General features: G+C 44.5%; 7 protein-coding genes across 13 annotated transcripts; 4 read left to right on the top strand and 3 right to left on the bottom strand.

Annotated features, from left to right (window-relative positions):
- The first annotated feature begins 97 nt into the window (after nt 1–97).
- LOC128258918 (WD repeat domain phosphoinositide-interacting protein 2) lies at nt 98–4,473 on the top strand. 6 transcript variants are annotated; one of them, XM_052990932.1, is made up of 6 exons: nt 98–222; nt 589–686; nt 1,473–2,240; nt 2,981–3,139; nt 3,598–3,725; nt 3,808–4,473. In XM_052990932.1, the coding sequence occupies exons 2-6, from the start codon at nt 616–618 to the stop codon at nt 4,020–4,022; spliced, it is 1,341 nt and encodes a 446-aa protein (XP_052846892.1). In that variant the 5' UTR covers nt 98–222; nt 589–615; the 3' UTR covers nt 4,023–4,473. The 6 variants fall into 6 exon arrangements, with proteins under 6 accessions (XP_052846892.1, XP_052846891.1, XP_052846889.1 ...); XM_052990931.1 differs by having other exon boundaries at nt 103–314; XM_052990929.1 differs by lacking the exon at nt 98–222 and adding an exon at nt 499–519 and having other exon boundaries at nt 3,829–4,473.
- Nucleotides 4,474–5,250: 777 nt separating this feature from the next.
- Nucleotides 5,251–10,778, top strand: LOC128258114 (mediator of RNA polymerase II transcription subunit 24). Its single transcript, XM_052989532.1, has 7 exons — nt 5,251–5,451; nt 7,315–7,401; nt 7,459–7,616; nt 7,675–8,517; nt 8,585–8,945; nt 9,007–9,824; nt 10,059–10,778. Exons 1-7 carry the CDS (start codon nt 5,362–5,364, stop codon nt 10,681–10,683), a joined length of 2,982 nt encoding a protein of 993 aa, XP_052845492.1. The 5' UTR covers nt 5,251–5,361; the 3' UTR covers nt 10,684–10,778.
- Nucleotides 5,484–7,280, bottom strand: LOC128258115 (protein tumorous imaginal discs, mitochondrial). The gene is given in 3 exon segments (XM_052989533.1): nt 5,484–6,303; nt 6,520–6,768; nt 6,771–7,280. Coding segments are annotated over 3 exon segments (1,350 nt in total). The 5' UTR covers nt 7,117–7,280; the 3' UTR covers nt 5,484–5,548.
- LOC128258117 (nedd8-conjugating enzyme UbcE2M) lies at nt 10,737–12,072 on the bottom strand. The gene is made up of 4 exons (XM_052989536.1): nt 11,939–12,072; nt 11,676–11,860; nt 11,308–11,609; nt 10,737–11,091 (listed from the first exon to the last, which is right to left on the bottom strand). The coding sequence occupies exons 2-4, from the start codon at nt 11,779–11,781 to the stop codon at nt 10,948–10,950; spliced, it is 552 nt and encodes a 183-aa protein (XP_052845496.1). The 5' UTR covers nt 11,782–11,860; nt 11,939–12,072; the 3' UTR covers nt 10,737–10,947.
- A 207-nt stretch (nt 12,073–12,279) lies between these two features.
- On the top strand, nt 12,280–14,410 carry LOC128258116 (probable deoxyhypusine synthase). Of its 2 annotated transcripts, none has more exons than XM_052989534.1 (2): nt 12,280–12,579; nt 12,637–14,410. In XM_052989534.1, exons 1-2 carry the CDS (start codon nt 12,388–12,390, stop codon nt 13,549–13,551), a joined length of 1,107 nt encoding a protein of 368 aa, XP_052845494.1. In that variant the 5' UTR covers nt 12,280–12,387; the 3' UTR covers nt 13,552–14,410. The 2 variants fall into 2 exon arrangements, with proteins under 2 accessions (XP_052845494.1, XP_052845495.1); XM_052989535.1 differs by having other exon boundaries at nt 12,439–12,579; nt 12,648–14,410.
- Nucleotides 14,411–15,398: 988 nt separating this feature from the next.
- On the bottom strand, nt 15,399–16,716 carry LOC128258301 (uncharacterized). The gene has a single exon (XM_052989856.1). It carries the CDS (start codon nt 16,604–16,606, stop codon nt 15,506–15,508), a length of 1,101 nt encoding a protein of 366 aa, XP_052845816.1. The 5' UTR covers nt 16,607–16,716; the 3' UTR covers nt 15,399–15,505.
- Nucleotides 16,717–17,266: 550 nt separating this feature from the next.
- On the top strand, nt 17,267–17,929 carry LOC128258436 (vitelline membrane protein Vm26Ab). Its single transcript, XM_052990038.1, has 2 exons — nt 17,267–17,364; nt 17,436–17,929. Exons 1-2 carry the CDS (start codon nt 17,356–17,358, stop codon nt 17,820–17,822), a joined length of 396 nt encoding a protein of 131 aa, XP_052845998.1. The 5' UTR covers nt 17,267–17,355; the 3' UTR covers nt 17,823–17,929.
- Nucleotides 17,930–21,756: the final 3,827 nt, after the last annotated feature.

Genomic DNA, 21,756 nt, shown 5'->3' with positions numbered 1-21,756 from the left:
AAACAAAAACAATATTTGTTCAAGTGTAAAAAAAAAGAAACTCCCATCGCTTTTCAACACTGTCCAATGCAGCTCTGCGCTCTGTTCGGTTCGGCATCCCTGCTTCGCTCTGTTGCTGTCCACCTTGTCTATGTGTGGGTGCTGATGTGTGTGTGTGCAAAACAGAGCAAAAACAATTGCGCGACAAGAAATCCAAATATCGTTTAATATTACATAGCTTCAGTTAAGTAAACGTCTTTCAGCTAACAACAAGTCGACAGCGGTGTCCTGCGAATATCGAAAAGGCTAGAAAAGAGACTTAGAAATACAGAGAGGTAAAAATAAACGATTCCCAGTCACGTATATTTCGCAAGTGTAAGTGTGTGTTTTGTTTGTTGTTGTTGGTTTTATCAGCAGCCCCAAAAAGTGTACACACATTCACACACACGCGCGTGCAGAGTTTGTTATTGTATTTATTAACATATGAGCATATATATTTATTACTTTGGCCCACGCTTTGTTTGCGCCATTCGCAATTCCGTAATGCGCCATCGGAAACTATCCCCAAATAGTTAAAATATCTGACGATTTCTGCCCAATCTGTTGCAGGATCTCAGCCCCTCCCACACAGCCACCATGATGAGCCTGCTCGGGCGCCCGGACGTGGATGCGGGCGAAGTGTTCGTTAATTTCAACCAGAACATAACGTAAGCACCCAAATACAGTGGTCACTCGATAGGGGTGTCGCTGAAGGAAATTTGTTTCAAGGGGGAGGAATTAGAGTGTGTTTAGGAGGGTGTTGCCCAAATCCCCACAATAAAGTCCTTTCTGTGTAAAATATTATTTTCATAAAAAAATTAAAATTTTTTTTTTTTGTTAAATATTTTGTTTCCACAATTAAAAATTATTACAGAAGGGATTTATTTTTTGAATTTAAGCAAAGACCCACAGCAGTTCAATAGTTTTTTAAAAATATGCAATTAAAAAAACAAAGAAAAAAGAATCAGCGCAGTAATATTGATTTCGAATTTAAAAACAGCCACCAATATTATTTTGTTTAAAGACTCCTTGCCTTTCAATTAAAAGATAACAGATAAGTAAAGCACACCGTTAAGTCCCTTTAGGGGGCCTTATCAACATTCTATAAATATACTTTTGTTCCGTTTCGATTTTAAATTAAAAACTGGAGCAAGGCAGATTATCATTTATTTTCACTTATGCCTGTTTCGATGTTTAAGACAATGGTGCAGGATATATGCAGCTTTCGATGTTCTTAATATCCTTAAAAGACAATGGTGCAGGATATATGCAGCTTTGTGAAAATTAAATTGATTTTTTATATGATAAGGATCAACACAAAACGGTTTAAACCTGCCTTAAGCCCATACGTTTTTGTTTGCAAACCTATAAGTCATAGTTGCTTCTTGTGGAATAACTCCTACATTAGTTTTACTTGCTACTCCCAAACATATTCACATATAACGCCCTTGCAGTTCGCTGGCCGTGGCCACTAGTGGCGGGTACAGCCTGTACAGCCTCGGTTCCGTGGACTCGACGCTGGACAAGATCTACCACACGAAGAGCGACGAGTTGTTCCTCATCGAGCGCCTGTTCGAGAGTTCTCTGGTGGCCATAGTTTCCCAGCGAGCTCCTCGCAAGCTTAAGGTGTGCCACTTCAAGAAACAGAGCGAGATCTGCAACTACTCCTATGCGAACACAATTCTGGCAGTGAAGCTCAATCGCGAGCGGCTGATCGTCTGCCTGGAGGAGTCGCTGTACATCCACAACATCCAGGACATGAAGGTGGTGCACACCATCCGCGACACGCCTTGCAATCCACAGGGCTTGTGCGCCCTCTCCTCGTCCTCAGAGCACTGCTACCTGGCCTATCCGGGCAGCGTGACCGCCGGCGAAGTTCAGATCTTTGATGCCATTAACTTGCACGCCAAGACCATGATTCCCGCCCACGACACACCGCTGGCGGCTTTGGCCTTCAGTCCCTCGGGCACGGAGATCGCTACGGCGAGCGAGCGTGGTACGGTGATCCGGGTCTTCAGTTCCCAGGATGGTAGCCGGCTTTTTGAACTGCGACGGGGACTCAAGCGCTGTGTGTCCATCGTTTCGCTGTCGTTCAGCACGTGCGCCGAGTATCTGGTGTCCAGCTCCAACACGGAGACGGTGCACATCTTCCGGCTGGATCGTAGTGCCACAGAGACGGCCGAGGGTCATGGTGGAAAGCAGTCGAGTGACGACTGGATGGGGTAAGCGGTGTTGGATTCTGATAACTTTATTTCTGTATTGTAGCTTTGTAGATAGTTGTATCACTATAGTGTGCGGTAACGGCTAAAGGTCAATTCCTAAGGTGTGGGTGTTCTGTACATAATAGCTGTATCCTCCCAAACAACTCCATTTTATTCCAAACCCACAACCTCTCTTCGTCCATGGCTTCTGTTACATTTTCGTATCAATCATTTGTATGTTTTCTCAAAATTCGTTATATATGATTTAACAAAACATCACAATATTGGAAACATATTTCTAATCTTCATTTTATATCTTTTAAGAAACATATGTATTTACATATAACACAAAGTTTCAAATTGAAATCATTTTATATAAAAACCATAAGCCTATTCATAAAAACATTGTTTCTTTTTTACTTTATTTAAAATTGCTTTCAAAATCAGAGTCTATTTTTCTTAAACAAATACTTTAACTCTTTTAAAGAAATCAACATAAAACAGCAATAGTAGATAATAGTAAGAATTTCTTGGAAAAGCCACAGTTTGTAAAAAGCGATTCTAAAACGGGACTAAGTTTGAGTATGTTTGAATAGGACTATTATGATTTTTTGATTTTCTTCTATTTCCTGTGTGGCACTTGACATTTATCTATTTTTCTTTTCTTTCATTTTGCGAATCCACCAAACACGAACCAACCAACCACCTCAACAACAACAACCACAACTCAACCACTCACCAAATCTACTCTCTCATGCAAGTTACTCGTTTTTTAGATTCTTGAGCAAAACGGTCACCAGCTACCTGCCCACGCAGGTGACCGACGTGTTTAGCCAGGGCCGGGCCTTCGCCTCGGTCTCTTTGCCGGAGGCAGGAGTACGAAGGATGTGCGCCATTACCACGATACAGAAGCAGCTAAGGTGAGTTTTAAATCGAGGTTCGGTCTTCAGGTCATTTGCACAGCACAATGCTTAGTAAAAGTGGAAAGTTTCTACCTACTTCCATACCTATTCACTTATTCAAAGAATTTGTATAATAAAATTTTTTTTACATTGAAGGAGGATTTTTGAAAAGTACCTTTACCAATTTTCTGGGAAGCATATTAAATTGCATTTTACCTATTTTCTCTTGTTTATGACGGAATTCGTAGAAAGTTGGCGAATTTATTTATAAGGGGTCAATGTCACAATATTTTTAAAATTTGTTCGCCCTTAAATATGCTTAGATTCGTCTGCGTCTTTTCTCTAAGGGCAGCAAAAGAAATATAACTTAAAAATTAAATTACTTGCAATATCTTGTATATAATCAAGTGAAATTTGGCCCACAAACGCGTTTCTGTTTTGCAGTCAAAAGACTAATTTCTTAATTTCTTTTGCAGACTGCTGATTGCCTCGCAGGATGGGTACCTTTACGTGTACTCCATTCCCACCGTCGAGGGTGCAGAGTGCCAGCTGATAAAGAGGCACGACCTGCGGCTGGAGGACCACTACGCCATGGATATCAAAGGTGCTTAAACAGTTCGCTTCTCGCACACACTCCACACTCACACACATCCCAACCAAACCCACAATCGAAACAAATTCTCTAGTTGATTCACCTCAAACTCTAGGCCTGAACAGTGGCGTGAGCATCGGCGGAGCAGCCGGCGTTCCGCCCGGTGGTACAGGCGGTGCTGGCGCCGGCGGGAGTGGTGGTGATGGCAAGTCGGCGGCTCCTGTTGTCGGTGGCGGTGGCGACAAAGCGGGCGGCTCATATGCGTCGGCCGTGAAGGGGGACGAGCCCGCCGGACCCTCCTCCGCTTAGACAAGGATAATTTTCACGAACAAGAAACGCAGAGATGGTAAACGAAACTCACTCCTCAAAGTACTAAGGACGATGATGCTAAAGTGATTGCGATGATGCTTGGCGACTGGCGACGGCGGCGATGATGATGATGATTTAGCGACGGTGGCTCTGTGGCGTCAAGCGTATTTAAGTAAATAAATAGGTCATAGACTTAATTTAGCTCTTAACGTTGTCAGCGACGATTCTTCCTCGTTTTGTACCAGCAACAAATCCTTTCTACCGCCTCTCCCTACCCAAGCAATTTTTTTTAGTTTTAAGCCTCGTTCCTGGCGCTGCCATTGGAATAGGAAATGCTTTTGTCATACACTTCTAAGTTAGTTGTTAATTAATAATTTAAAACGATTTATAGATTTGCTTTGATATTTGAGTTGCCCGCTTTTTATATAAAATAAACGGTCTTTGCAAATTAGTTTTATTTGCCCGCATATTTCTTTTTACCTGCCCCTCATCCTTTGACAATCCACCGAACTCGATTTGAATGTAAAGTTCTCGCCTAGCTATTGTTTAATCAAATCAAAATATCTTGAATTAAGCACATCATCACAAAACTACACCCATATATTTATATTCAATTTGAAATCAAACATTCAGCAAAAGAAAGAGTGAAACAAAATTCGAAAAAATCGGAGTGTGCAATGGAGGAACAATTTTCGGCATATATGAATAGGATATATTTTGTACAAAGTCAAATATTTTAGAACATAATGTTTAAAAAAAACAGTTTACAAACGAAACTCATACGCTACTTTATTGTATTCAATAAATTATTTGAATTAAAATGTGTTGGTGGGTTATTTATAGGTCTTTTCACTAACTGATTAGTATATACTGCTGAATACTATTTTTACTATTTTAATGTGAAATGTTTTCAACGGCAATGGGTTATAAAGGTATAAACCCCAAGCTGATCTCAGTTAAATTTATTTATTTAAACCTAAAAGCATTCTAGTAACAAAGATCATTAGCAACTATGGTCTTTCACTCGTCTAGGATGACATTGTTATGTTGTTTAAAGAGAATAACAATTTTAAATTTGATGGATGAGTTTCTTCTTCTTGAACACAACATGGTGATGAAATTTCAAACCCTTGGCGGTCATATAACCATTTTAGGTGTTGTGCAACACTGAAACAGCAGGTATCGATATCTATAGCAAGTTACATCTCTATAGCGGCATTGGGTTTCGCTCATCACTAACGGCGGTGCTCAAAAGAAAACAGTGAAAAAAGACGATCTCAAACAAATCGCGAGAAATACGGAAAATAAAGAAAGTTACGATATTCCCAGGGCGCGCGAGATGAAGGAGAACAACAAGATTCTCCAGCTCATCTATGTGGCGTGGCGCGAGCGCTGGTCGGACTCCCAGTGGGGCATCAACATAAAAAAGGCGAGGCAACCAATCAAGCAAAACCCACAAAACCAACAATCAATATTCGTGTCTGCCACTATTTTATAAACGCAATTAAGCATGTACATAGAGAATTTTAAGGGCTTAAACCGGCCGCCTCCTTACTTTTGGCCTTGGGCTCGAAAACCGGATCCTCTGCCTGGGACAGGGCCAAAACCAGTTGGCGCTGCTTCACGGAGAGATTCCGGGGAATGCGCACCTTCAGCGTGACGATGTGGTGGCCCACGCCCTCCTTGGATCGCACGCCTTTTCCCTTGAGCAGCACCTGGGTGTGCGATTGAGTGCCCGGCTCCACTCGCAGCTCCAGGCTCTCGTACAGGCCACGCACCTGGAAGGTGCCACCCAGGATGGCCTCCGAGATATTCAGTTGCTTGTCCGTCTGGATGTCATTGCCCACGCGCCGGAAATAATCGCTACCAGGCACCGTCAGGCGGTACGTCACCTGCTGCTTGGTTGCCGGATTAACTAGGCTCAGCACATCCCCATCCCGCGATCCGGATGGCACTGGCACCATCACATCCACGCTGGACACCACAAATCCTCGATTTGAGCAGGTTTCGCAATCGTTGCGATTCGTGAACCGCTTACCCTTGCACTGCGTGCACGTGTTTACCGAGGAAAAGGTGGCCGTCTTGGTAGTCACCTTTCCAGTGCCATTGCATCGTCGGCAGGGCTCCTTACCCACGTCCCGGTGCGCCATCAGCTGGGACTTGCCCTTGCAGGTCTCGCACTTGCGCAGGTAGCGCAGCTCCACCCGCTTCTTGCAGCCCACAGTGGCCTCCAGGAAGTCCAATTGCAGATCGAACTCGTTGTTCTTTAGTTTGTTGATATCTGGAAGAGATTTAATGAGTTTTAAACATATCTTTTTCAAAATTCACAGATAAATCACTTTTGGGGGTAATTTCTAATTTTCTAGCCAATTTCTAGTTAAATATTTAACAAGACACATTGTCTTATTATTTAGTATTTTTAAAATGTAGCATTTGGAGATCATAAATTTGGTTAGTTAGTTTAGTTAGTCAGAACCAGCTGAACCTTTTTGCTCACCGTCGTTTGCCGTCTTATCCGAGTCGAACTTCTTGGCCTCCTCGAGGTCTACATTCATGGGATTGCCTGCCTGCTCGAGGAAGGCGCGTTCATCCTTGATCCCTCCCAGCTGGTCGTACTCCAAACGCTTAGTCTCGTCTGTGAGGATGTTGTAGGCGTTGGACAGCTCCTGGAAGTGCTTCAGCTTTTGCTCCGAGTGCGTGGAGTCGGGATGGTAGCGCTTGGCCAGCGCATAGAAGGCCGATCGATCTGCTGAATGGAGGCGTGCCTATTGACGCCCAGAACCTTGTAGTAGTAGTCCTTGGGCATGCCGCGGCTCTGCGAGCTCTTTACGGCCGGAGACGACACCTGTTGGGGCGTGGATCCCGCGGTCGGTCGCTTCGCCTCCCGCTGGCGATCTGGATAGTAGGCCTGTTTCGTGGTCCTGAATTGATATTGACTGACCAACCGCAACCAGACCCAGCAGGCGGCGGCAGCGGGAGCACGATCCAACTCCAGGCAAGGTCCAGCTGCCTTCCCACAGCCCCCATTCGCAACTCCGCTGATTAAAGTGGTCAGTGCGTCCCCTGAAGTGCGAAAGATTTTTAAACGAAACATCACTTATCGCGTAACGAAGAACGCAACTTAGTATGATAATATACAAGTGAAAATCCTAACTCGATGTTCTATTTGTTTTGTATTGTATTTTATGGGAATGTTATCCCGATTCCGTGTGAAGTTTGACAGGAAAAGAAAATGTGTCATTGTCAATGCGGTAGTCTAACCAATTGCTTTTCCTTTTGATTACTCCATCAGGTGCTGCCAAGGGGAGTCAGTGGAGATGTATACAATCTGGCGGATTGTCTGATGCAGCAGGCACTCATTGGCTCCACAGCAAATCCGGTGAGTAAAGTAATTGACTCAAGAATTTTATTTATTTATATAAATATATCTTTATAGTTGGTTCTTAACTACCTGAAGCACTCGCTGTGCGCACATCTCGTCTCGCATGCCGCTGTCCTGCGCTGCATTGCCAAATATGACAAATTGGAGCGGGTATACTGCATCACAGCGCTTCTGGAATTTTTGGCCAGCATTGTGGATGGTGTGACCTGCCGGTGAGTCTCTCTAACTCTTAAAACCTTTGCTTTCCTAACCCCAAGTGCCCTTTTGCAGCATCAAATCCGAGGAGTCTGTGCTGCCCAGCTCCGTGGTCCAACTTGTCTACTGGCTGCTTCAGATCTTTGCCAGAACCGTGCAGCACTACGAGCTGTACGGGGAGATAAGCGCAGAGCAATCATACATGCTGGATCAGACGTGCGTGGTGATCGAACGCCTCAGCCAGCAGCAGTTTTTGCTCTCCATGCTGTACGTGGGTTGCCACGAAGAGCTCGAGATATGTGGACGGATTCGGGATAAGTACGCCAGCATCAAGGGATCGCTAACGAACTCCAATTTCACGCTGAATGCACAAAACGTGGAGCAGCAATTGCAGCAGTTGGCCTACATCGAAGCCAAGCACCTGGATATGCAGTCACTGAATCCACAACCAACTCTGGAGAAGATCTCATGCTGTGTGCAGCCGTTGTTGGCGGTTGAAGTGCTGCTGAATCCATGCAAGGACACTAGCTACTATGTGGCTGAGTTGCAGATGTTGCAGCGTTTGAAAAGGTACTCCAACACGCGCCTCTTCTACGAGATTATCCGCGCTGGATTCCTTACGCTGAGCAATGTGGCGGATACCAGTCCGGATACAATGTGGGGTGCCTTTATGTTCTTCAAGATGCCGCACATCATCAAGCAGTTACATGCCCTGCAGCGGATTCCCGGTGAGCAACCACCTCCTGCTGATTACATACCCGAGTTGGTTGAGGCTTTGGAGCTTCTTATCGAGGATAACCTGTTGCTGGACTTCATGGACACCAAGTGCTCCTGCAATATGATAGAGTTCCTGCTAAACGACTGGACCAAGCAGCAGTTGGTAAGCGATGTCCATGTGAAGAAGTTCGCCAGTCAGAGGTAAGTCTAAAAGCAATTGTTCTTTGAATACCCATCCTGAATTATCTAATTTTTAATTCTCCCCTAGGGAAGCCGCCTCTCAGCTGCTTAAAAAATGTGACAACGGCCAGCAGACACCTTCCAATATCAACTTCATCAAGCGGGCCGAAGTTCCGCTCTCCGGAGTGCTGAAGACGCTGTGCACCAACAAGGTGCAGGACATGGTGAATGTACTCTGCCAGGTGCCGGTGGGCAACAGCTTTGAGTTGATCCTTTCGGTGGCTACTGTCGAAGGACGCCTCAAGACTTTCGTGTCGCGCCTGATTCAGTGCAATGAGAACTCCAAGCCAGTTCCAGGCGAGCTGGGCAAGCTGTGCGTCATCCGCTCCACACTGTTCGATGTCTCTTTCCTGATGCTGACGAGCATTGTGCAGACCTATGGATCTGATGTACATCAATTTAATCTAAATAGTATCACTGCAAATATTAATGGCCTCTTACTTATTTCAGGTTGTCTTGCCGGAGCGTGGTGACTCCTTCTTCGAGAAATGGGTGCGTGAGTGCATGGTGGAACGAAACAAGCTGAAGAATCCGCGCCAAATTCTTGCCCTCTGCGATGACAGCATCGTGGATGAGCTCCTGCTTAGCTTGAGCAAACCTGAGGCAACCCAACTGAAGCCAAGCAACCTTAGTTGGCAGGAGACCTGCCTAAATCTGCCCGGAGTGCTCCATCACGTGCTCGTAGCTTGGGAGCAAGAGACCCTCTCTTCGGCGGATGTAAAAAGTATTCTGGACAATATTAAGCGGCGGCTTTTCAGCTTCTCCGTTTGCGCCACTAGTTTCCTGTGTGCCTACATGTATTCGGTAAAGGAAACAGAGCTTCTAAAGCCGCTGAACATGATCCAGCAGTTCCTGGCCCCGTTAACTAGCGAGGAGCTGTCCAGCCAGGAAAACGCCAAGGAGCGGCTAGCTCTATCCTATCAGATCATCAGAAAAATGCAACACGATGTGCATCCCGCTCCCAACACTAAATCCCGCCTGATTTCCCACTCCCCCCTGGTCGAGCAGTTTCGGGAGGTGTGGCGAACTGTAGTCGACGCTGGCCACCTGCCCGTTCGCGCCGCTCAGACACTGGAGTCGCTACTGCTGGCCGGCGGAGCAGCGTGGCTGGCCACGCAGCTAGTGGAGCAACTGCTGGCCTGCAAGTACACAAGGGACATGTCGCGAACAATGGACGTGGTGTTTGCCGCAATGCACCTGGACATCGAAAAGACCACGGAAGCCTTACTGATGTACGTGGTGGCTCCACTAATGCTCCGAAGACAGGGGTAAGTACTTTGTTTTATTTTTCCACTCTAGCATTTAGAGGTATCTCTAATCTTAAAACTTTAAATGCTTGCAAGTCCTCCTTATAGCATTATCTTGAGAATGGTTTTATTTGTATCTTACAATGTTTATTTATATCCAAAGAATCAAATCAAACTAGTGGTACTTTAAAGATGTGAAAACTGAAACTGCTATTATAGAACTCTTTCTTATAACTTGCTCTCTTTATATTCTAGTGAGGACATCAATGAGCCGCAATCCCTGGTTCTAGCCCGCCTGTGTGTCTACTGTATTATCTCCTGCCTGGAAACCCGCAGCGGTAATGTCTCTTCCGCTTTGACAGCCATGAAGAAGCGATCGCGATCACACGATGAGGAGGAATTGGCGGCCAATGCAGCCAAAGTGCGCAAGGTGATTGGCGATGGCAGCGACAACTCCAGCGATTTTACGGATACCGCAGTCGGAGCTGGGTTGGGAGCTATACTGGGATCCACATCCACCGGCGAGCTGCGAACCACGCCGATTACATTAAGAGAACCGCTGCAGAGAAGCGTGCAGCATATTTTTGGAGTATTCTTGCAGTTCGTCAGTGGCGACGAGCTTTCGCCCAAGGCCGTATTTGTCTATCAGTTCATCTCGCTGCTGGTGGAATGCGGCGGTGAGCGGGTGGCTCCCGTGCTGCGTCTACTGCCTACCAGCCTGGTGCAGCAGCTGCTCAAGGTCCTGGTCACCGATGACATACGAGTGGGCCTGATCAGCAGACTATACGACCTAAGAGTCCAGACGGGAAGGCAGTCGGCGGTGGCCGATTTGTGTCTGTGGCGGAACATGCAGTTGGCTAGGCACAGCATCCACCTGTAGGGGATTTCAGGAGTGCCTCTTTGGGCTCGAATAAGATTAAGAGACGGGCGGGCGAAGTTGCTAAATGAATTGTATTAAAAACTAGAAATTGGTGACTCGACTCGGCTTCTTCTTCGCACGCAGTGGATTTTGCTTTCGTTTATTACAATAATTTGTTGTCGCCGTTGTTCGTCTGTGTTTGGATCATCTTCTCCAGTTAGCGGGGGTAGGATAGGGAGGGGTGTTTGGGCAGGCTTAAAGTAAGAGACCTTCGGATTCCCTATATCACTTGTGCAGACAGCACTCGAAGTAGGTCTCGCCCACATAGCCGCCGCGCATCGCCTTCTTCACATTGTACTCGAACTGACGGCGGTTGGTCTGCAGCACGTCGGCCGCCTCCTTATTGAGCGGATCCTCGGGATTTGGTTCCTGCAACAGCAGTAATTGGTTTTAGTCTAAAATTTTTGTTTTTTTAACAATATAAGTTGATTCAAAAATTTATAATCTGATCCCTATTAATTGACTACTATATCATTTTACACACAAAAATTTAATTTGGTGTGTTTGAATACCCGAATATTCAACTAGTGTAAAAAAATTCAAAACTAAAATAAGCAGGAAACTCTCCCGATGGCAAATACAAACCAAGAACAGAAACTGCAAGCCATAGATGATGGAATTGATGTTCAGCACTGGATTCCAGTCCTCGCGCAGAATGTTGAGGCAGACGTTGCCCTCCAGATCAATGTTGGGGTGATACACCTGGGTGGCGCATTTCACCTTGGGCGGCTCGTGCGGATAGTTGGATCCGACGCGGAAGTTGAACACGAAGCGCCCGTCCCTGTAGAAGCCCTCGTCGGGCGAGATGATCAGCTTGAAGTTGAGCAAGTCATCGGGATCGGGGAAGTCTGTGGCGCAAGTGTTTGGCAGGTTCAGTTCGCTAATATCTGGGGGTGAGAATCGAATCTTAGTTGGTTAAGTACTGGCTAAGGGGCACATATCCCGGATAGCACCTTTCTGGATGCGCAGCTGGGCGGCGGAGGCTTTCTTCTGCTGGCCGCCGCTCCCCTTTTGTTCGCCGTCTTTCTTCTGCTGCTTCAGCGTGAAGAGTTTAATCATCTTGGCGTCCTCGTCTCGCTGGCGTTTCTTCTTCTGCGTTTGGCTGTGCGCGGATTAATCGTTCTCCTCGGGGCTTTTACTGCTTAACGGACGGGGGGCATTGTTTAGAATTTCAGTGATTAGAAAGCAATTGTTTGACTCAATCTATTTGGCATACCGTAAACACTAATTCTGATGTGAAATTCGCTTCGAGTGCTTTCTTTACTTTAGGGTCGTTTCTCCTTGTTTCTTGATGGCGATGGCAGCTGCCAAGCGATTAGTGTGAGTAATCGATGGTTGCGGGCGATAACAGCGCTGGCCTTGGGACGATAGTTTGGCAGTGTTGGTAAGTGGTGGAGGGGACATAGCGGTTTCTAATCCCTTGATTTTGATGGTAAAAATTTAATGATTTTTCATTATTAGTTTTAACAAGTAAATAAATTTGGATAAAATAATAAATAATAACTTTCAATACATATTCGGCTACTTTCCAGCCAATTTCAGCTAATTTCGTTAACCGTAAATGCCATCCCTAACAGAAACCAGGGCTGTCATCACCAGCACATGTTGACTTGGCGGACTAAACTTCCTTTGCTTCGTTTATTTTGAATTTTAAGGATTTCTACCATGTCGACAGAGCCAGCGGTGGCCAAAGATGCAGTCCTGAAGCGCAGCGAGGCCCTGCCGGAGGCAACACCCCAAGTTCGGGGCTACGACTTCAACGAGGGCGTAAACTACAACAAACTCTTCGAGTCCTATGTGAACAGCGGGTTCCAGGCCACCAATCTCGGCCTTGCAATTCGGGAAATCAACAGAATGGTAAGTTAGTAGATCTTTATTCAATTGCAATGTGTTACAAACTCCTAACACTGGCAGCTGGATTGCAGAGACCAGCCACTGGAGCCGGATCAACTGGACAAGTATGAAACCGATGACTTCATCCGGCGGAGGAGCAAGTGCACCGTGTTCCTGGGCTACACATCAAACTTGGTTTCATCGGGCTTGCGGGAGACCATTCGCTTTCTGGCCGAGCACCGCATGATCGACTGCATTGTGACCACAGCCGGCGGCGTAGAGGAGGATTTCATCAAGTGCCTGGCGCCCACGTTCATGGGTTCCTTTGAGCTAAGCGGCAGGGACCTGCGCGAGCGGGGAATCAACCGGATAGGCAACCTCCTGGTGCCCAACGACAACTACTGCAAGTTCGAGGACTGGGTGATGCCACTGCTGGACGAGATGCTGGAGGAGCAGAAATCCCGGGGCACTGTCTGGTCGCCTTCAAAGATTATCCATCGATTGGGCGAGCGGATTGGCGATCACAGTTCCATTTACTACTGGGCGGCCAAGAATCAAATACCCGTCTTCTGCCCAGCCCTTACAGATGGCAGTTTAGGAGACATGATGTACTTCCACTCCTTTCGCCGGCCTGGACTCGTCGTGGACATCCTGTCCGATCTGAGGAGGCTAAACACCATGGCCGTTAAGGCCGTCAACAGCGGGATGATCATCGTGGGCGGCGGCGTTGTAAAGCATCACATTTGCAATGCGAATTTAATGCGGAATGGTGCCGATTACTCTGTGTTTATCAACACCGCCTCGGAGTTTGACGGCAGCGACAGTGGAGCCCGGCCGGATGAGGCCATTTCATGGGGCAAGATCAAGAAAGATGCAACCCCCGTAAAAATCTACGCCGAGGCTAGTTTGGTGTTTCCATTAATTGTGGGCGAAACCTTTGCTAAGCGACATCATTGCGACGGCAAAGAGTTGCCCCAGGAGACTAACCAAGTGTAAATACACATATACAAGAAAAAGAACACAATCAACTCAGATGTTACTTATTAAGAAATGGAGCTGGAACGCAAATGGGTCGTATTGCGAGTCCGGAACGGGAGTCCCCGAAGTGTTATGCCCCGCCCAGATGCAAACTGGACGGGCAGAAAGCCATTAAGCGTTGTCGGAGATGCTTGCTGCATGTGATAAACACCACCGGCAGCCGCATTGCACTTGGCCACCTCCAGCGGGCAATTCACATTCCGCCGTAATGGTTCTGCCGGAGTCGCTTGAGTGCCGCAAAAATGCAACTTTTTCCGGTGGTCACAGATGTTGTGTTCCCTTCTTGTTTTAGTTTTACGCAAATGTTCACTCACTTCTGCCCTTAATTGTTTGCCAAGTTCGCCATGGCTGGCCGGAAATCGTACGGGACGGAACAGTGCAGTCCCATAAGCCCACAAAATGTGTCATTAACTTTATGCCACTAATGTAAACGCTCGGCTTCCGTCACTTTCTCAAATTTTCCTCCGCATTGGCCACCCAAACTTTGGCTGTCTCTACGCATCATTAAAGTCGAGCGGAAACTTTTTTCGCACACTTACTTTCGTTCCCTCATCTCCGCCTACATATTTTAAGCTATTGTCAGGCGGCAGTGGAGAAAGATGGACTAGCAGAAAGTTTGGGGATTGCAGGCGCACTGCATTTTCTTTGACAACTTTTTCGCAACAGCTCGGAACTTTGTGCTGGTTTTTTGGGGAAATGAATGGTTTTGGGGCTGAGGCAAAGAAAAACTATTATATATGTACTTAGGCGTGCATATGGCAAGCAATGTTGGCTTTATCAAATTTGAGGAAATTATATGCTTTTAAAAAGGTCAAAATTTGCACGAGTTTGCTTGGTGTTTCTTTCTAGTACTTTCTTATGGGTACCAAATAAGTAAATCAAATAATGCAGTAGTTTTGGATTTTTTTTATGAAAATTTGGATATTTTGAAGGATTTTGAAAGTATATGTAGCTTTTCAGTTTTAAATTCTTGATTTTTATTTCTCTATCTCCATCTAAGACACTTATATAGCTAAGCCATTTACAATAATTTATTTGTTTGAAATTTATGTTCGCTGCCAAGAAAATCAATTGCACTTATTTGTTCCAAAGCCATTATCGGCAGTCAGCCATCGTTAAGAAGTGCTTAACTGCATGTTGTCATAACCAATGGCACACACCCACGCACACACACACACACACACACCATTTGCGCCCACTTAGGATTTAGCCCCCTTTCACAAGCTCTTTCGAAGCGCTTAAAAACTAATTACGAACAAAGCTGTTGCTGCTCTTCCTACTTTGTTGTTTCCGGCTGCGTTTTCTTTTCTCATTGCAGGCTGAAGAAATAGCCAATACACATAGAGAAAAACTATTTTTTTTTAACTATGTATGAATCATTTTTATTATTAGCCATAATTTGAATGAAAGAGCCTTCTTAACTAAATATAAGACAAGTTCTTGGTTTTCCTATACCCAACCACATACCAATTTTTAAATCGATTGAGCGAAACATTATATCAAAAGGCCTTTTTTGCGTTCACAATGTTTTATAAAAGGATGCATTTTTTTTAATTTATGAACCGTAATTGTTAATTTGTTAAATTGATTATACTTAAACACTTGCTAAATAAAAAGTGGTACATAAATTCTTGGTCTAAAAATATTTTCAAAATCATTTTTTCGCAGCGTAAGTGCGCAGATGATTGCCGACTTTCCAGGACTAGAGCCAATTCCCTCCGAGATTACGAGAAAATTAAAACTACATTAAAAGTTTTGTAGTTGACAGGGACGCAGGCGCTGAAAAGTGTGAGAGGTGGCAAAAGTTTTCAAAGCAACTCAACGATTTATTGATTCGAACAAGAAAATGAAAAATATATATAGAAATGTGTAGGAGGATTACCACTTGTCGATAGACAGATCGGATAACTTTTCAAACTCTTTGGCGCTCTGGGACATTCCAAATTGGCAAATTCTGCATGTCGGATCTATTGGCCCTGTTTTGAAGAACTTTTCCCTGTGACAGAATTCGCACTCTGTTATTCCTGGGACTGGCCGGCTCTTCAGAGGGCTTTCTGGGAATTGTGACTATGGACTGGTGCCTCCAGATAAGATCTTCCCGGCGTTTCAGATCCTCGGACAGCAGCTGCAGCCTTTGGCGCTCCAGCTTCAGGGATTCCTGTATCCGGCGTACCTTTCCCTCCCTTTCCTTGATCATGTCCTGCTGGTTATGCAGAATGTGGTCATACAGGATGCGTACGTTCTCGTCCCTTCGCGTGCAGATCTGTTTCACCATTCTGTCCAAGACGTCCTCCAGGCTGCGATCCAACTCCGAGATCTGTGTGCTGGAAACCAGGTCGCTCCGAAGAAGCGGCTCCAAGCAGGTGGCCAGGAAGTTGAGTGGCGCTTGGTCTCCCGGCCAACTTTTTAACAGATCAATGGCTCCACGGCAGGCCCGATAGATACTCTCCTGCTGGTCTATCCTAGTTTTCTCGGCCATCTTCTGCTCCAGCAATTGGCTCTTGGTCTTGTAGTGCTGCTCGGTTTCCAGAGTGCGGCTGTGCAGCGAGTCGATCTCCTTGAGGAGGTCCTGGTTCGACTGCTTTACGCTCTCGAATTCGGGAAGGGGATTCGCCACGGCCACTTCCTTAGAGCACCGACTACTCCCGCCACCATAGCAAGAGGCATTGGTTTCCCCTTCCTGGGCATCTTCCACTGTCGCCGCCGGCTGCTCCTCAACTCTCAACTCCCCATCGTACTCGTTCAGCAAATCGTCCATGGAGCGCTGAATGTTCTCTACTTCGGTGAACGGCTTCCGCAGGTGGCCAGTCTGCTGAAACTGGTCGTACATCATCAGCGTCATGCAGTTCCGGGCGTACTTGTCCTCGCCCTTCGCCTGCTGCAGGTGATCCATCCAGCACTGGCGGAGCTCGCATTCCTCCTTGCTGATTGGATGCTCCTGCGAGTACAAGCGCAATTTGCGCAACTGGGCGGTAAAGTGCCGGTCCAAAGCGCACTCGGATATCGAACTCATCCCAGGAATCCTTTTTCTATGTTTTTAAAATTTAGATTTCAATTTTTTTGATTTGTTTTTGCTTATATTTTTGTGAAGTTCGGATAGAGAATAGTTGACCGAAAATGTGAAAAATGAATTGAAGTAAAATAGATGCTTCATATTTACGGATTAATTTTTTGTTGTGTACCATAAGAACATTTGATAATATAATAACAGAGGTATACCCTTAACACTTAAACTTTTAATTTTCAAATGTATGATCTATTCAAAGGTTTTTTAATTAACTAGTTTTTTTAACCAAAGGAAGTGATTTGATAGTTGAAATAATCATATAGTCAGAAAAACAAATACAAACCAATTTATAAAAAGTATGTTCCTTTTCTTAAAAAACCTAGTAGAGGGCAACATTAAAATGCCATTTCACTGGAGGCCATTTTAGCCTAGGGAACCCGGCAATGCCCTTTACGAATTTGGCCCGCACGTGCCAAGTGTGCGTGTGCAACAACAATGGCTTAAATTGGCCCAGTAAGTTGGAACTGAGTCAAAGACTTTGAGCTGCGGTGTCAGCGACGTCAGCTGCATGTGTAAACGCGGCCTTCGTCGTATAACCACTAGCCATGCATATGTTGTATGGTTAGTGTTATATTCAGGTGGGCACGGGCAGGGGCCCTATATAAACTGGACAGTCCGGTCAACTCAACATCAAATCAAGCTCACAGCTCCAAGTAGTCACTACTAGCAAACAAAACACAAATCAAACAATCAACATGAAATTCGTAAGTGCTTCGAGGACTTTAATTATTTTAGGGAGCAATTAATTAAATTTATTTTAATTAAAAAAAAACAGTTCGCCGTATGCTTCTTCGCTGTTGTGGCTGTGGCTGCTGCCAAGCCCGGAATTGTGGCTCCTCTGGCCGCCGCTCCTCTGGCTTATACCGCTCCAGCTGTAGTGGGCAGTGCCGCCTACGTGGCTCCCTATGCCTCCAGCTACACGGCCAACACGGTGGCCCACAGCGCCGCCTTCCCCGCAGCCTATACCGCCGCCTACACCTCCCCCATTGCCGCTGCCTATACTGCTCCAGTTGCCGCTGCCTATACCGCTCCAGTTGCCGCTGCCTATACCGCTCCAGTGGCCCGCTTTGCCGCCCCCTACGCCGCCGCCTACACCTCTCCCTTGGCCTACAGCTCGCCCTATGTGGCCACCGCTGCCGCTCCTCTGCTGCTGAAGAAGTAACTCAACTCAACAGATGGTGAACCCTACCGAAAATAATACCCGCTTTGACTTTTATTTTCCCGAACTCCAACATGCGATTTTAAAATTGAATAAAACATTCTAAAGTTAAATGGTTTATGTTTTCTGCAGGATTAAAAGGATTTGATCCTGTCATTTAAATATAAAATGCAATTTGAAAGACACTAAAACAAAACGATTTTGGAAACTTATTAAATTTGTGTGGTTACTACAGCAATCATGAATGTCACGGTAATTAATATCCAATCCAATCGAAATGAGCTTTCTTAGAAGGTTTTATTTTATGGCTCCTAAAACGATTAACGATTGCTGCAGTTGGGTGGTTATGCTTACCTTAAAGTTTAATTTAAAATGCAATATAAAACTCAGCACTTGCTTAACTCACATCTATAAGCCATAGCAATGGGATTTTTGATTTTGTTAGAAAGCCAAGAGCTCTTGAGTGTAAATTCATTGCATATTTAAAAGCGCACATCCTGTAAAACGTTTAAAAATCGTAAGGACTGAGGTTGCATTTTTGCCACCTTTTGCAGCCGTTTGCCTTAATGGCACAAATACCGGAAATACTTTCGAGAGGCCACCTTCCCAACTGCCCGACTTCCTTATTAATTTCTCGAATGCTGCTTCGGTATTTTTTCCACCCGCCTGCCACTCATAAATTGCGCAAATTCCTCTTGAGAGCTTCAAAGAAAAATGCCATCAGGATGGGGAGTGTGCAAAGTTGGTTGGTGTGGTACATCTAATTTCTCTGCATGTCCCGGGCACGCTTATTAAAGTATAAATCATTTGATGGCTGCTCCTGCAAAGTGACCAACAAATACGTCACAAAGAAGAAACTGGCAATCAACCCAAAAAAAAAAGGGAAAAAAGGAGAAGGTCTGGAGTCCCGACTGCACTGCACTGCCCGGCTGGTTAGCCAAAGTACATTATAGTCCTTGGTCGTTTCGCAGGCGGCAACAAATGTAGCAGAAAACCGCAGCCGAGAGTAGTGCAATTAAATACAGGAAATAATGGCCACCACAGCACCAGCACCAGCACTGGCAGAAGCAAGCAGATGCAGCTTCTGGCCCACTTGGAGCTGGATCGGAGTTCGGTTTGCTGGTGCTACAGGAAACGACAGGATGCAGGAAGCCTCAGTACAGCATCTTGGTTGTCCAAAGGCCGCCTGCTGTTGGCCAGCAAATTTAGAGGCGGAAAGAATCCAGCAACATTTAGCCAGATGAACGCCCGTGTATGCTTTTGTGTAGACACATTGAACAGAAACGAGTGGGTTGTGCCTGGGATTATCCATCTTTCAAGCACTTTTTAAGATGGATGTTTGTGGGGAAATTAAATAATGCTAACGTACAAGGAAAATAATATATATAAAAAAAAAGTAATTAAGAGTGTTATTTAATATCATCATCTTACAAAATAAACCATTATTCAGAAAAATGTAATGAGTATATAAGTTAATGCCATTATTTATTCTATCAAACCAATGTTTAAGGCTATTTTTATTGGGATACCAATTTATTTAATTTAAGAACTAATAAGTTGAAGAAAGGGATTGTTCTGGCTTGACTTTCAAGTTAATGGTCAACATTGCACTGCCAAATTTCGTTGCCTTTCCGCTCACATCACATACTTTAGCCAACTTTTAGTTGACAAAACAATGCTCCCTGGGAAACTTTTTCCGCACCATTTTTAATCGAAATTTCTTGGAAAACAGCTTTATTTACACCCGGACGAGTTGACTTCTTAATGTGGCGCATTCCGATCGGAATCGCACACTCGCACCCAGAGACGGCATCTGGTTGTGGCTTTTTATGTCCTGTTTCGATGAAACTGCGTCTCAGAAGGACATCTCATCGGCCATGTTTGCATGCCAATCTGTGTGAGTGTGCGAAATATTTTATAATTCAATTTCCAATTGGCAGGTTTGAATCTGCGGGTATGTCCGCACATCCACAAACTATATATAGCACGGAGAATGTAGAATTGCATGGGTGGTCGGGTTCTAATTGAATTCAATGTGCACTTAAGCGACATCCGTTCATAATGAAATTTCGCAACAAAATTGTGGCAAGGACAAAAGAGTAGGCAAATATTGTTGCTATGCTAATGCAAAGTTTTGCCTCCGTACGTTGGTGTATATATTTTTTTATTGCACCATAAATAATGTGAAATCGGACGAAGAAATGGGGAGAAATGGGGAGAGCCTGGCAACGGAGAAATTGAAATTAAATTGCCGTTCGACTGAAGGAATCCGATGTCGGCAACCAATGCCAAAGCAACGGCCAGCCTGCTAGCCATATCTTATATATGTATACACATCGGTACATAGTAAATACATTTCTGTATTTTTATTCCATTCCGCTCTGCTTTATTTCATTTGACGTTTTATTTTGCACTCTGCAATAATCGATTGTCAGTCAGCACCAACTGACGGGCCGTTTGACTCTCCATCGGAATGTTAGCTAAAGTATGAGCAGCTGCTTCGATATTGCGCATAGCATTTGAAAATTTCCCACACTGCAGGAAAATTGAGTACTGACCGTTTTAAATAGAGAAATCATAGTTCAATTAGCTGCCTTAAGTCACTTTATCAATTTGAAACACTTGAACTTAATTGACAATACTATTTGCAATATTTTGGTTCTGTTGACACAATTTGTTTGTCAATTTTGATCGTAAAACAAAACCAAAACTAGGTCGCTCAGAAGGCTATTATTTATTAGGAAAAAAGAAAATATAAAAAAAATTTTTAATTATATTGTCATAATAGCATTTAAAAAAAAATTTATTTTAATTGAAATGTACTATATTACTATATTACTAGATTTTTTTAATTTCAACGTAAATTTATTAAATAAAATTAATATAAGTGAATTGAAATGTTTTTTTAATAACTAATTCATATTCCTCCATGCATACAGTCACAGTTATGATAATTCTTATAATTATGACAAGTAATCACTAAACATTTAAACATACTGAGCAATTAAATGACCAGCTAAGAAAATAAAAAGAACACATTTGTTAAAAAAATCATTTATATATCAGCTTTATTAAAGTTACTTATTCGCGAATAAATCACTATGCTCAGTGTGTTTTTCACGAAGCAATATGCGATCGATTGGGTGTTGCGCAAAATTCCTTACGATTGACTTCGCCTGGCGTTTTATTGATTGATTTGCAGTGCCCACGAGCGGCTGACAATCAGCTTCACGGGTTTTCGAGCATCAGCTCCAGCTCACGTTGCGTATGCGTAATATTGTTATGCCACATCCTTGAACGCTCCTTCATGGCAAGTTATCCCTAGAAATTCAGGCAAAGATCAAGTGTTCATTTTAATGAAGCCGTCTTTGTACATATGTATATAAATACAATAAATTGCGTACAAAAATCAACTCTATTGCATGCCAATTTACGGAATAAAAATATGAGGCCTGTTTGTATGTAGCGGCATAAATATGGTTCGCAGTCGGAAACTTTTTTCATTAAAACTCTCGAACGGTGGCAAGTTTGGCCGAGAAGTGTGGCAGCCCAGTTGGGCTAAGTGAGTGCAAAATGTTATTTTATTGTCAGCAAGCAAAGTTGCCGAAAACACTCACAAGACGAAAGCCAGAGCCGGAGGACTTGTCGTGGCTGATGTCAAATTTATTTAATATGCAGCATAAACAAGGCAACCAGGACACGACACGCTCGTAAACTCATTTGCCAGCGAAAACAACTGTTCCCAATTGCTGCTGTTGGGAATTTTTTAATACGACCACAAGGACCGCCGCTCCATCCACCCACCCGTTTACCCGTCTTATGAAATATAAATATTTTTGTGTTTTATATCCGACTCGGACGGCAACGCCCACAAGTTTTTTCATTAATTTGCCAGCATCCAGAGTGCCAAGAGCGGGTGGCGATTAGTCCCCGACCA

This window comes from Drosophila gunungcola (assembly GCF_025200985.1).
Source record: "Drosophila gunungcola strain Sukarami chromosome 3L unlocalized genomic scaffold, Dgunungcola_SK_2 000003F, whole genome shotgun sequence".
Classification (NCBI taxonomy): domain Eukaryota; kingdom Metazoa; phylum Arthropoda; class Insecta; order Diptera; family Drosophilidae; genus Drosophila; species Drosophila gunungcola.
This window is presented reverse-complemented; position numbering and strand designations above follow the sequence as displayed.